The 13,163-nt window shown below is 33.3% G+C and overlaps 1 protein-coding gene across 4 annotated transcripts in view; it reads left to right on the top strand.

Annotated features, from left to right (window-relative positions):
- The window catches only part of COL11A1 (collagen, type XI, alpha 1), a 380,126-nt gene that overhangs the window by 206,483 nt on the left and 160,480 nt on the right, over window positions 1–13,163 (top strand). For all 4 annotated transcript variants that reach the window (XM_006882457.1, XM_006882455.1, XM_006882458.1 and 1 more), the window contains 6 exons: window positions 3,049–3,102; window positions 6,979–7,032; window positions 7,157–7,201; window positions 7,362–7,415; window positions 7,539–7,583; window positions 12,390–12,443. In XM_006882457.1, the coding sequence (XP_006882519.1) occupies window positions 3,049–3,102; window positions 6,979–7,032; window positions 7,157–7,201; window positions 7,362–7,415; window positions 7,539–7,583; window positions 12,390–12,443 (306 nt within the window). The remainder of the gene's footprint in view (window positions 1–3,048; window positions 3,103–6,978; window positions 7,033–7,156; window positions 7,202–7,361; window positions 7,416–7,538; window positions 7,584–12,389; window positions 12,444–13,163) is intronic.

Here is a 13,163-nt window from a genome sequence, read left to right as displayed (position 1 = left end):
AGTTTGTTATGATCTACACAAATGCCTTTGCTTAGTCAATGAAAGACAGATAGACATTCTTCTGGTATTCCCTGCTTTCAGCCAAGATCCATCTAATCTCAGCTACAATATCCCTAGTACCATGACCCCTTCTAAACCCAGCCTGGACTTCTGGTAGTTCTCTGTTGATGTGCTGTTCCAGGTGGATTCAAACCATGCACCTCTGGGATTGCAGTTCAGCTTCTTGCCTCTCGGCCACCAGAACTCCCTAGCATTATCTTTCTGAAAAGCTTCATCAATTTGGTGTTTCTGCCTTTTATCATGAGTATTTATTGGTTCTCATTGCAAAAGACTTATTGCAATGGGCAAGTCTGCTATTAGAGACCTCTCCAAAGTACTGAAGAGCAGTGGGGTCTCTTTGGAGACTAAGGTGCATCTGATACAGGCCATGGTCTTTGCTATCACTTTTTATGCATCAGAGAGTTGGACAGTAACTAAGGAGGATAGAAGGACAGTTGATGCCTTTGAGTTGTGGTGCTGATGAAGAGTATTGAGGGTACCATGGACTGCTAGGAAAAAACAAACAGATTCATCCTGGAAAGGGTTAAACCAGGCAGCTTCCTGGAGGCAAGGATTCTGAGGCTGTGTCTGACATACTTTGGACATGTTGTAAGGAGGCACTGGTCCTTGTCATGCTTGGTAGGGTAGGGAGGGGAAGGCCCTCTATGAGGTGGATTGATTCAGTGATGGGGGTAATTGGGATGAGTGTATCGGAGACAGTGAGACTGGCACAGGACAGAGCAGAGTTTAGGGCTGTTGTACATAGTGTCGCTATGAGTCCCAAGTGAATCGATGGCACTTAACAACAACAGCAACATTTATTGGTTGGCAGGTGAATTCCAGGCCGACTATATACACTTCAGTGCAATTCTTCAGCCTTGGCCAACATAGATAAACTACTTGAGGGCTTCCCAAGCCCTCTCTCAACTTCCCAGCCCAGGAGCAAAGGTCAAGGTCCTTAAGGCAAAATCATTCTTAACCCCACATGGTGTTCTGTCCTGGTGTTTGATCTTTGAAAAGATACTGGATAACAGAGCCTTGCATGACCCTTAGACAGAATTGTCAGCACTTGACATTGTTCTGAAATTTTGTCACTTCTTATGTGTTCTGTTTTGCATAAATGACCTCACAGAGGCTTCTGAAGTTAAAAGTCAACTCTAAATTTTTTATCTTTTGAATTGTCCTACTATTTTTTATGTTGCATGCCACTGTATTGAAAATACAAATATGTTTTCTATCTGAATTTGTTTAAAAGAACCCTAAAAAAGAATTATACATTCTAATGTAGTAATTAACATAAAGCAAAAAATAACTTTGTGATCATAATTAGGAGATTTCATTAACCTTGAAATTGATAGCATAAAGCAAGCTATGATAATATAATGCATCCAAGGGGACATCATTATGCGTATGCTTCTGAGGGCTTGTTTGCATATTTTCTATCTGAAGACTGCTTACCTATGCAGTGTTGATCTTGAATCATAGAGCTCCTTGGTTCAATCTATAATGACAACGTTGCAAACTAAGTATATTCTTATTTTCTTACTTTGCTTCACACAATGGAATAATTATTTTGCTTAAAAGTACTGCTCAACTTTCAAGGTTACATATAATAATCTTGATCTGTTATACTTTTTCCCATTTAGTTTAAATTTGCTTTGCAAAGAACATACTATATGCACGCTAACGTTTAAGAAGTTAATAAATAATAAATTCTATGTTATAAATAACTGAAGAAAATGTGGCACAGTAAAGTTTCACACGCATTTAATTTATTCATATATTAGTATATTTGTTTCTTTAGTTTATGGCATGTGTGTGTTTATTCTTTGTTGTGAAATAAATTTTGAGGAACTAATTTTGTTAGGATGGCATTTTAAGCTTCTTGATATGTGATATACATGGCTGCAATTCATTATCATTTACAATGTTCTTTAATGTTTTCCAATTGAGCAATTACTTTATTGCACTGGAGCAAAATTGTCATCTTCAGGTATTCATCTGCAGTTATTACCATTCCTTACAAATTATCACTATTTAGCTATAACTACAGAAGGGATAATATGGCAGTTGCCCCACCATCCCAAGCTTGATCACTTCCTGAGAAACTTGTTAACACCTGAGGAGGTCACCTCAAAGACGACCAGACATTGAATCCTGATAAGAGTTTGACCATGATTAAAAATAGCTAAAACCTAACTTAATTAACACACCAAATTCCGAGAAGTACCGTCTTTGTCCTCCCCAGGACCCCTATAAAAAGGAAATCCCCCAAATTGCCCACGCGCGATTTTCATGCTGTCTGCATGCCATGCGGCTGGATCACTTGGCGTCCCTCTCAGATCGCACAATAAAGGCCTGTTCGTTTCTTGGGACCAATTCCTTTCTTTATTTCTCTCCCTCACTCCCTCACTCTCTTTTTTTATATCTAACAACTACCAGAAATTAATTTAGTTAGTAGCATGTATTAGCTACTGGATTTAAATAAAAGAAGAAATTTTGTCCAACATTTTGTTCAGAATTTCATATTACAGATTTTTAAGCTTTGCTTAGTTTAAGAGAAAAGTAATTCAAGATTGCTTGCTTGCTCTGTAGGTTTTTCTTTAAAAAAGTCTTTATAAAAATTACTAAAGTTAGAATACAGATAACTAAATGTAGCTCCCACAAATTAGTTAATTAAATTGTATTTTAATGTTTTAAAAGCCTAGATAATTTTTTTAACTGTGTGTTAGAGGGTACTAAAAGAGTTCTACATCCCTAAATACGGCGTTATGACTTAGCAGAGGACATATTATTTCATTGAAAATATGTCTATGTCACATTTTTTTCTTATTAGATGAAGAGATACAATGAAAACAAAGTTTAGTTTAAACTTGAAAATCTTCATTTTGAATCTGAAAATAAATGGTTCTAGCACCCAGAAAAATAACTAAAAGTAATTTATATTTACAATGAACCTTCTATTTCAGCTTTCGTATTTATGTTTTAATTATTATGATTTAACTTTAGGGGAAGCTTGGTGTTCCAGGGCTACCAGGATATCCAGGAAGACAAGGTCCAAAGGTAAAACAATTTATCATTTTTCATAATTTCATTTTTAATGATTTTTACAAGTTATATAGCCTCACATTTATAGAAAACAAATATTGAGAACATAATTTCACAAAGAAGAATGTGGTTACCCAAGGTTGAGAAAGATCAGAGAGCCTAGATGTTAGTCAATGAGAATATTTATGATAGAGTCATAAATGAAAGGCAAAACAGTCAACTACATCCTTGTAGTTGAAGTAAGGAGTATTTCAAAGAACAATGGTGTCAGGGAGCTCTAGTAGCCTAGTGGTAAGAAGATACACTGCTATCCTAGAGGTACATGGTTGGAATCCACCAGATGCTCTGCTGGAGAAAGAGGAGCAATCTTCTCCTGTACCAGTCAGATCCAATTTGATGGTACACACACAAAAAATAATAAAATAAATTAAAAGAAAAAAAAAGAACATTGGTGTTTAGTGAGGATAAAACCAAACAAAAAGGCACACAGCTGTGAACATCTCTATGAAAGGGCCAGAGGGAGTAAGAATAGCAAAGCCGCTCAGACCCCTAGAGCAAAAAGCAGATAAAGAGCCCATCATAACCCAGCCCATGCTGCCTCTAGAGCCACATCAACAACAAGAAGTTCGTTTATTCTTTGTTGACTCACAGATTCACAGTGGTGATGCTGAGAATGGAGTTTATTAAAGTAAGTTGGAGAAATGTGGAGGTGAAGAATGTAACCCAAAACAAGTCCAGGTTTTAGCCCAAGTTCCAAGTCACAATTCCTCAATCAGTGCAGGCTCAGGTTTCAGTTTAGCAGTCAAATCTAAATACTTTAAGGTTTATCTCAGAGCAATATAAGTCAGCTTCTCCTTGAAGCGTCCAACAATAACAGTATAAACTAATTGTGGCCAGCACAAATGCAAGAGTTATCAGGTCACACCTTGTAAGAGTTTCCCCATAGCTATGGCATAGTCTCTCTACCACCATCGTCAGGGTCTTGCTCCAGTATTTCTCCCGTCTTGCCTTCATAAACCTTGCTCATGTGAAATCTTACTACCCATTGTGGGAAGCACACTTTCTCTTATCCTAGTCCTACCATTGTTGGCAATTTGCAAGACCATTCTTTTTTCTGAAACCATGTGTCTGCAGCTAAGTTACCTGGAGACCAGAGGTGGCAAACTGTAAAGGCTAAATAAAGTCAACTTTTAAACTAACACTACAATTAGTCTATTAAGAAGTTATCAAGTAGATGGCAGGTATTAGATAGCAGCTTTTGATACCTTTTTTAGTACCCTAAAAGTTTTGAATTATCGCTTGACATTTTTAAGACAGTAACTGTGTCATATGCTCTATTTAGTGACTCTAATTCCTACTAGTGTCTTTTTAGTTTTCTATGACGACTGAAAATTGCCAAACTTTTATATTTTTAGAAAATAGCAATCTATTTTCTCAAAAGTTCTGAAAGCCACAAGGCTGAATTCAAAGTATTTTCAAGATTGAATAAACACAACCTTGAGACTATAGGGTAGGATCCTTCTTTGCCTTCTAGAACTTCTATAGCTGTAGACATTCTTTGATGGTGGTTGAATATTAATCTCTCTTTCAAACGTTAATTTTTTCTCTCCTCTTTAAACCTGTGTCATCTCCTTTTCTGTTTCTTTTATTAATTTTTAATTGTGATTTTAATGAGAGTTTAGAGAAAGAATTTAATATTCATTCATTGTTGCACATTGTCTTCCCTATCTCTCTCTCCTCTTCTGTTTCTTTTAAGGAGGAGACTTTTCATTATATTTAGGGCCTACTCAGATCACGCATGTTGGCCTCATCTTAAGATCATGAACCTAATTAAATCTGCAATAACAGAGATTTAGACATTTGCATATTTTGAAGAACTTTTGAACTCACCATACTATCCAGATCTATTTTTACTATATCCAAAAAGCATATTTTAGGCTTGTAAAAAGAGCAAAAGTAACATGGGGATGGCCATATCTGATCTCTACTAACTCTACAAGGTGGAACCGTCTCTCGTCTTCAGCTTCCACACCACAAAACCAATCCCCATGAGGTCAGACACATCACCACACTTCCATATCTATTATATTAATTGCTGAGATTACAATTTTTCCTTGGAGGAGTAATCCATAAAGTATTACTCTGCCAATCCAGGGACCCTCTAACGGTTCAAATTTACCATCTACTCCACAGAAAGAAGATGAGCAGTCTCTGCCTGTCCGTTTAATAATCTTTGAAACCCTGTTGGAGACTTACCTATGAGTTTGTTCTGACTCAATAGCAATAAGTTTGAGTTGTAGGGTTTTCATGTTTGTGTTTGTTTGTGCGTTTTTCCTTTAATTTTTGTTTTGTTTTGTTTTTCATTTTTTGGGGGGGGTGTTTTTTGGTTTGTTTGGTTTTTTTTTTTTTAGTTTTTTTAATTTTTCAGTGTATGTTACCCGAAGAAGTTATTAAAAATGCAACTGCTTGAACCCTACTGCCAGAAAGTCTTTTTCTGTAAATCTGGAGTAAAAGCTGACACCTACACTTTCAGGAATCATTCCAGATTATCCTGAGAGAGGGGAGCCATTTATCACTTGAAGAAGCATTACTTTAGAAATAGTTCAAAACATGTGGCTGCATAGAAATACAAAGAATGCTTTCAATTCAAATAAGACATTCACCGGAATGTCTAGTGAAGTATGTAAAATTCTAACAGCCACTACTCTTTGTTAGACATTCTGACAGTTTTTGCATTTGATTCACACAGTGATCAAACCTGGCAGTGTAAAAAAGACACTTGCTCATTTTGTCCTACTAGTAGTTTGAAGAGCAAATATTTGAACCCTGTTTGGCTCTTTGTGCTATAATAGAATAGTGAAGGAGTATTCATTCCCCTTCTGGTGGGGGGAAGATTTCTTTTCTTTTCTTTTTTTTTAAAGCTAGAGCTGTTCAATTTATTGGTGAGACTAGACAATCCTTTAGTAGACTGTTGAGACTAGTCAGTCCTCTAGTGGATAGGCCAACATGTCCCATTCACATAGTCCCTTCATCTGCATAGTCAGTTATCCACACTAGAAAAGCAATTTTGAAAGACAAACTCTGCACGTAGCAAATGTGACTCTTGAGTTTCTATCTTTTGAGTTTACATACTAGGAGTTGAATGCTGGCCTACTTGGCTTAGATAATTAGGTGTTTCTAATTTATAATTAGGTGTTTCTAATTTCAAACAATAATCAGAAAGTAGATAAAGATTTTTATCGAAATTATTTGGTCTTGTTTTAAAGGTATACAATTTTTTTCTAAATATATTTTTTAATGAATTAGGTAAAATTCTAGTATTTTTAAATACTCAACTGTGTATTTTGTGAATGATAATAAACATAATTTTCACATTGATTTAAGAAAATACACGTATAAAATATTTTACTAGATGTATAAAATTCTACAATAATATCTTCATATACAAATGCCAATTGAAAAAGTGGTAAAAATGCAAATACAGTGTACTAAATCTGAGAAAATATTTGGTGAAATTTCTGTTTTAATTTGCTGTTGTGCAAAATACTTTTTTTAAAAAATTGAAACAAATTTTAGAATTATAAGTAAAAGTATGTTTGTTTTTATTTATGTTTTAATTCTCATTTTATAATAGAAGATGTTACCATATTTTTTATTTTTAAAGCTGAAAATTAAATCATATTTTACCAATTCATGCTTTCAATGTTTTCAGGATTTCAGATATGGTAAGTTTGTTTTCAAATGAATAAATATTGCATGACACTGAAAATTATATTTTTTTATTTTAATGTTAGCAATTGTGTCAGAGCTAGTGAATTTTGAAATAATTATTGTTTGCCATCTAAGTGTTTAATTTCTCTGTATTTATTCTTATTATTGTTATTATTGTAGGGCTCTACTGGATTTCCCGGGTTCCCGGGTTCTAATGGAGAGAAAGGTGCAAGGGTATGAAATATAATAAGTATATAGTTCTAGTCTATCTAATATGATGATCTTGCCTGAGTGCCCATCTCTTCACATCAGACCCATAGTTACCCTAACATGCTTCTATTTGAACTGTCTTTGACAGGGTGTAGCTGGCAAACCAGGACCTCGGGGTCAACGTGGTCCAACTGTGAGTGTCTTGACTGAAAATGATTATTTGCATTGGCCATTTTAGACTTAAAAATTCCATTTCATTTAAAATATTAACATTTATTCTTCTATTTAATTATTCATTTTATTTTATTATTTTTTGGCAGTCGATCACTTTTATCTTTTGTTCTTATGTACAGGGTCCCCGTGGCTCAAGAGGTGCAAGAGGCCCCACTGGTAAACCAGGTCCAAAGGTATTATTGGCACTTACTGCATTCTGGACTGTGCTGTATGTGTCTTCTTCAAGATAAAGGCTTCTGTGAAAATGAATCAAATATGAATTTTTTTTTCTTTCTTTTTTTCCCTTCTTTTCCTAGGGTACCTCAGGTGGTGATGGGCCCCCTGGACCTCCTGGTGAAAGGGTATGTATGATACAGATACATAATATAAAACAAAAAATTAACATTTTGCAAATGTTTATGGGGAAAATACATCTATCTTTAAATGCATACATATAATCAACCACAAAATCTTAGTCAAAGTTAAAAAAATATTAGTATTTCTTTTACTTCTGAGGAAGATGTGTATTTATGTACTATTTATTATAAAAATTAAAGAAATAGTGGTATAATTGGCACAAAACACAATTCTTCTTTTTTATTTTTTTTTTTACAAAACACAATTCTTAAGCGAAAAACAAAAACTAAAAAGAAGTATTAAAAATCCTAGCTCTCTTATCCACTCTCCTTGCTTTCCACATTGGTATTCATTTTGTCAAAGAGCAGGCAGCTGCATAATGCTGGTGAGATGCAAGCTACCAGTAGCCATTAAACTGCAATCAATACACATTCAAACCAAGATAAAAACATCTATTCCAGTAAATAGAAAAAACTATTTAGTAAATTGATTTTCAATTGATATAAAATAAAGTTAAAACAGATGAACAAGCACACTTTTTTGGCAAAAATACAGCATTTTTGTAGGCCAATATTGTAAAGCTATTTTCTTGTAACAATTTTAAATATCAACTGAAATCTTTACTACTGTCTGAAAATTAGACTAATGTACTCATATTTTATAATAATTTTTAGTTCATATAGCTATTTACTACCATGCTATCATTTGGTAGGAGTTTTAAGATAGTGATGACAAAAGCTACATAAAAAATAATTAAAATATCTAATGCATGTTTCTTACTCTTAATGAACTATTCTAAAAATGAGTATACCTTTTATGTACTGATCTTATAAATAATATATATTTGAAACAGTTGTTAAAATCACTGTAATGAAAATATAGTTAAAATGAAATAATATAATTGGATCATCAAGCCGTGGAACTATTTAACAAATTGCAGCTAGTTCTGTTCTTAATGCACAAATGATTAGAATATATATTTTTATATAATTCATTAAAATTTTATGAACGGTAATATATCGTCAAAATAATATATCTATAATTAAGTACAGTGTCTATCCAACCCCTTATTGTGTAAATGGGTAAAAAAGAGCAAGGGCCATGTAGGGATGGCCGTATATGACCTTTAACATTTAACAACTCCACAAACGCTGTTTCCATCAACATCTGTGACACAAAACCAATTCCCACGAGGTCAAATATGTCTCTTACACCTCTTTTTACTCATCCCAACGCCAGTCTTACTGTTCTACCGGGTCCAAAATTCATTGCAATACCTCACAGCCCATATGGAACCATGTTAGGGAATTCAAATGGGTATAATTCAGGTTAATAGCAGAATACAATCAGTCAGGGCAGCTGCTGAAATGTACTTCCAGGCACCTCAACCTTCATCTTTAACACAGTTTTAGGTCAGTTTTACAATATTCTTGGTTCTGCCAGTTATGACTCTTCTCCATGGTCATCCAACAAACTTGGGCAAAAACTTGTAGCTATGTTTCTGGACTTTCCGTTCTGGTTGTGTAGGGTAGCAATCCAAAGGTCAGATCCATTTCATATGGGGTCTCGGGTTCTTTCTTTGCTTCAACTGCTTTTGTTGTTCCTGCATACCTCACTTTGAGAGGTGCAGGAATCTTTAGCCCCAAAGGAGGCAAACTCTGTGTGCTATGCTTCTTCTTTGCTGGTGGAAAGCTTCGCAAAATCTGTTACTAAATCTGTTCAATTTAGTGGAGAGACTAGCCACTCCCCTTGAAGATAGGCCAACACACCTTATTTACATATTCCTATCCACCTATAAGGCAAAGTCAAAGTCAGTGGCTTGGGAAGCCATTTGAACAATAAACCCTTAGCACCACAAAATGTAAATTGACTACATATTTTATAATTCAATTTATTTTGAAATATAATCATACGATCTGATACATGAATACTTCTATTGGTAAAACAAGTAAATGTCAAGAAAGAGAAAATATTTTGAAGCTGAAAGTAGAGTTTTATTGCTTAGCTTTTAGTAAGCTAGAAAGATCTATTTTCATTAAACATTTTAAAAAGTTTTCAATTTCCATTATAGGACAAATATATTTTGAATGTTCTGTTTAGGTGAGACATTTTCCTCAAACATGTGCTCATTGTTTACCAATAGTCTTATTGTTATTGTTGTTAAGTGCCATCGAGTCATAGGCAACTCATAGCGACCGTGTGAACAAAAGTCCTGGACACCTGTATAACTTTTGTTCTTTCTCCGGGTTTGTAGGGTTTCCAGAGGCAAGGTATTATTGAAGTGGATGCCACTCCAGCTTCCAAGTTTGTTTTAATTGGGTAGCTCCACCAATCGCTGAGTTATACTGAAATGGAATAAAATAACTTCAACACAAACTACAGTACTAGTTACCAATAATCACCCAAACAAGCCCTTTTCCATCTAGTCAATTTTAATTGAGAGCAACCAAAAATGACAGGGTGGAACTCTGCCATGTGGTTTTCAGGCTGACAAATAATGCTGTTGTTGTTAAGTGTCCGTTGAGTTGCAGGCGACTCTTAGTGACACTATGAAGGAGAGTCCTCAACATTTGGGTGCCTTTCATCCTCTCTTCAGGTTCATAGGGTTTCCGGAGGCAAGCTATTATGCAAGTGGATGCCACTCCCCCTTCCAAGCTTGTTTTAATAGGGGAGCTCCACCCCGCTCTCTGTCTGCACTGGGTAGCCAACCATTAACATATTTGACACATCAGTGTCCCAGTGTTCAGCCTCACAGCAACCAAAAGTGACCACAGTATGGCAACTTGTACACCAGGGCTGTACAACCTAGAGGAATATCTGAACAAAACTATGAAAGACAGGCCCAAGGGACGCGGATTAAAAGTATTGTAAATATTTAAATTTTTTTTTAGTCACACAGTTGTAGAAAAGATAGAACATCACAAAACTATGTTCTTCAGTATACATGAGTTAGCTTAGGGAAAGAAATTTGTAATTATGTGGATAAGAAATTAAAAAATCTATTCTTGCCCATTTCAGTGGATTTTTCTTTTAGCAAAAATAACAATAAGAAAGTTACTTATATACTGTTCTAAAAGTTAATTATGATAGTTCATGATTTGCAAATAATGGATCTCTCTTACTAAGAGTTTTGATTTTTACTTAAGCCTAGGGTTATCATATTTAATAAAATTGAAAAAAAGCAAGAAAATCAAATAGTAAAAAAATAATTAAATAGGATACTTAGTTAAGGTTAAATTTCAAGAAAAAATAATATTTTGTGCATATTTTTTTACATTTGCTACATACTATATTCATCATATATGGAAGTTGATATAAATTAGTCTGATATTTTGTCATATAACCCAGAAGTGGTCTTCAAAACTATTTTTACAAGTGAATCTTAATATACTTTTTGTCTTACCTGAAAATTATTTAGGTTAATACAAAGAGAACTTTTCAACACGTTTATATGGAACTGTATAAAGAAAGATACGTGTGTTCTTTATTTTAACTTTTTTTCTTAAACTGACATAAATTAAAAATAAAACATAAAATTTCTTTTAAGAAATTACTCTCTTATGTTTTAATCTATGTTTTTAAAGTAAACTAAAAATTTTAAAAATATAAGAAATGAAGTTTTGAGAAAATGTAATTTACTGTGGTAAATGAAAGAACTTATTTATGTTATCTTACTAAATATACAAGGGTCATATATAATGACAGTGTCAAAATTAATAGTTTTATAAAATTTTTCTTATATTTTTGATAGCTGATTGCAATAACTGATTTTTTTTCTTTTTTCCCTTTAACTATATATTTTATCAAGTTATGAAGGTGTTTTTTTTTTTCTATTGTAAGCTAAGATTCAAAGAAGAGCAATGACTTATCCTCTTTTTAAATTATCCTCTGGATAAAGGATAGTATTTAAATTACCTTTGTGAGGGTTAAATTAATAAGTTGAACTGAATAAATTCTATTTGAAGTCAACTTCAGTGAAGCTTATTAGTATTTAATAAATTTATAAATACTACCCTAATTATATAATTTAAAGAACAATGTTTATAGTATTTTCTATTACACACATACACATATATTTCTGTTAGAATAATTTTTTTTGTTAGAATAAATTTTATTCCTTATATAAAGGATCATCTTTGATCAATCCAATCATTTATTCTGTCACTAAGACAGACAGTGTAATAAGGCCAATAATATCTGTATTTATAAAATTATGTAAATTTTAGAGTAGAATAATACAGTAATTAAGCATCAAACTAAGAGTAATATTATAAATATCTATTTAGACTGGATTGTAATGAAAATGATTATATAATAAAATGCCTTCATCTTATATACAGAATAAATGTGTACTTGAGTAAAATTAGATATTGATTTAAAAAATACAAAGGTTATAAACCCTCTCTTTTTTCTAACATAGTTTTATTATTTTATGCCTCTGTCTTTATTTCTGTATGATTAAACCAGAATGTTTATAAAATTAATTTTAAAATTAAATTTTCTCATTTGGAGTCTGGGGATGAAATGTTCTCATTTGTAAATATTTCTAGTCAATATTAAAAAATGGAAAAATTACTTTTAATGTTCTTGACATAAGTATGGTGTCTCCTTCAAGAATTTTGAATAATCAGCAGTGTGAAAATCATCTATTTCTTTATATATTAAAACTGGAAATCTTGATTTTGCTGTAGTTTTGTGCAGAAGATATATGCTGTATTGTATTTTATTACTAAAAAAAACCCCCTGCAATAAATGACAAAGCATTTAGTAAGTTATATTCTTACAATTTCCCCACTATTGTTTATTTTCAGGGCCCTCAAGGACCACAAGGTCCTGTTGGATTCCCTGGACCAAAAGGCCCTCCTGTAAGTGTCGTAGTTTCTAATTTTCTTCAACCTCTTCTTGCCATAATTTTGAATCATACTTTTAAAATAATTCCTTGTTACAAATGTTGATACAAGCACTATAGGCATAAGCTAAACTTAATGTCAAATATAGAGATATTTTCAATATTGAACTTATATCAAAATGTAATTAAATAATTTTCTTTCAAAATACATTGGACTATAACTACATGAACATTATTCTGTCACACTGCAACTATAATAAATATTGTTTATAACCTTTATACTATTATTCCATGTAAGTCAAGCGCCATTTGAGCAATCAAATTTGCCAATTCAATCAATCAATTTGCCAATTGATTTCCACTCACTGTGGCTCTACTGGACAGTGTAGTACTGTTCTATCATGTTCCCATGGCTGTGAATCTTTGCAGGCGCAGCCAGCCACATCATTCCCACATGGAGCAGCAGAAGATTTCCAACAACCAACTTTTTGATTAGCAGATAAACATTATAACCATTGTACCACCATAGCTCTTTGTTAACAAACTGAAAAGGCTTAGTTTCAGCATTTTCTCTTCATCTTCCATTCTTAAATGCCTCTTTAAGTGTCGTTTCCTAACTAAATCCCTTTGTAGTCCCTGCATGGTACAGTTAATCAAGTTAGCAACTAATCAAAGTATTGGCACTTTTACTCCATTTAGAGATGTCTTGGAAGAAAAGTCCAGTATCTACTTTGAG

The sequence above is a fragment of the Elephantulus edwardii genome, unplaced genomic scaffold (assembly GCF_000299155.1).
Source record: "Elephantulus edwardii isolate Elephantulus edwardi_28Jun2011 unplaced genomic scaffold, EleEdw1.0 scaffold00020, whole genome shotgun sequence".
NCBI lineage: Eukaryota > Metazoa > Chordata > Mammalia > Macroscelidea > Macroscelididae > Elephantulus > Elephantulus edwardii.
Note: the sequence above shows the minus strand (reverse complement) of the source record. Positions and strands in the feature narration are given on the sequence as shown.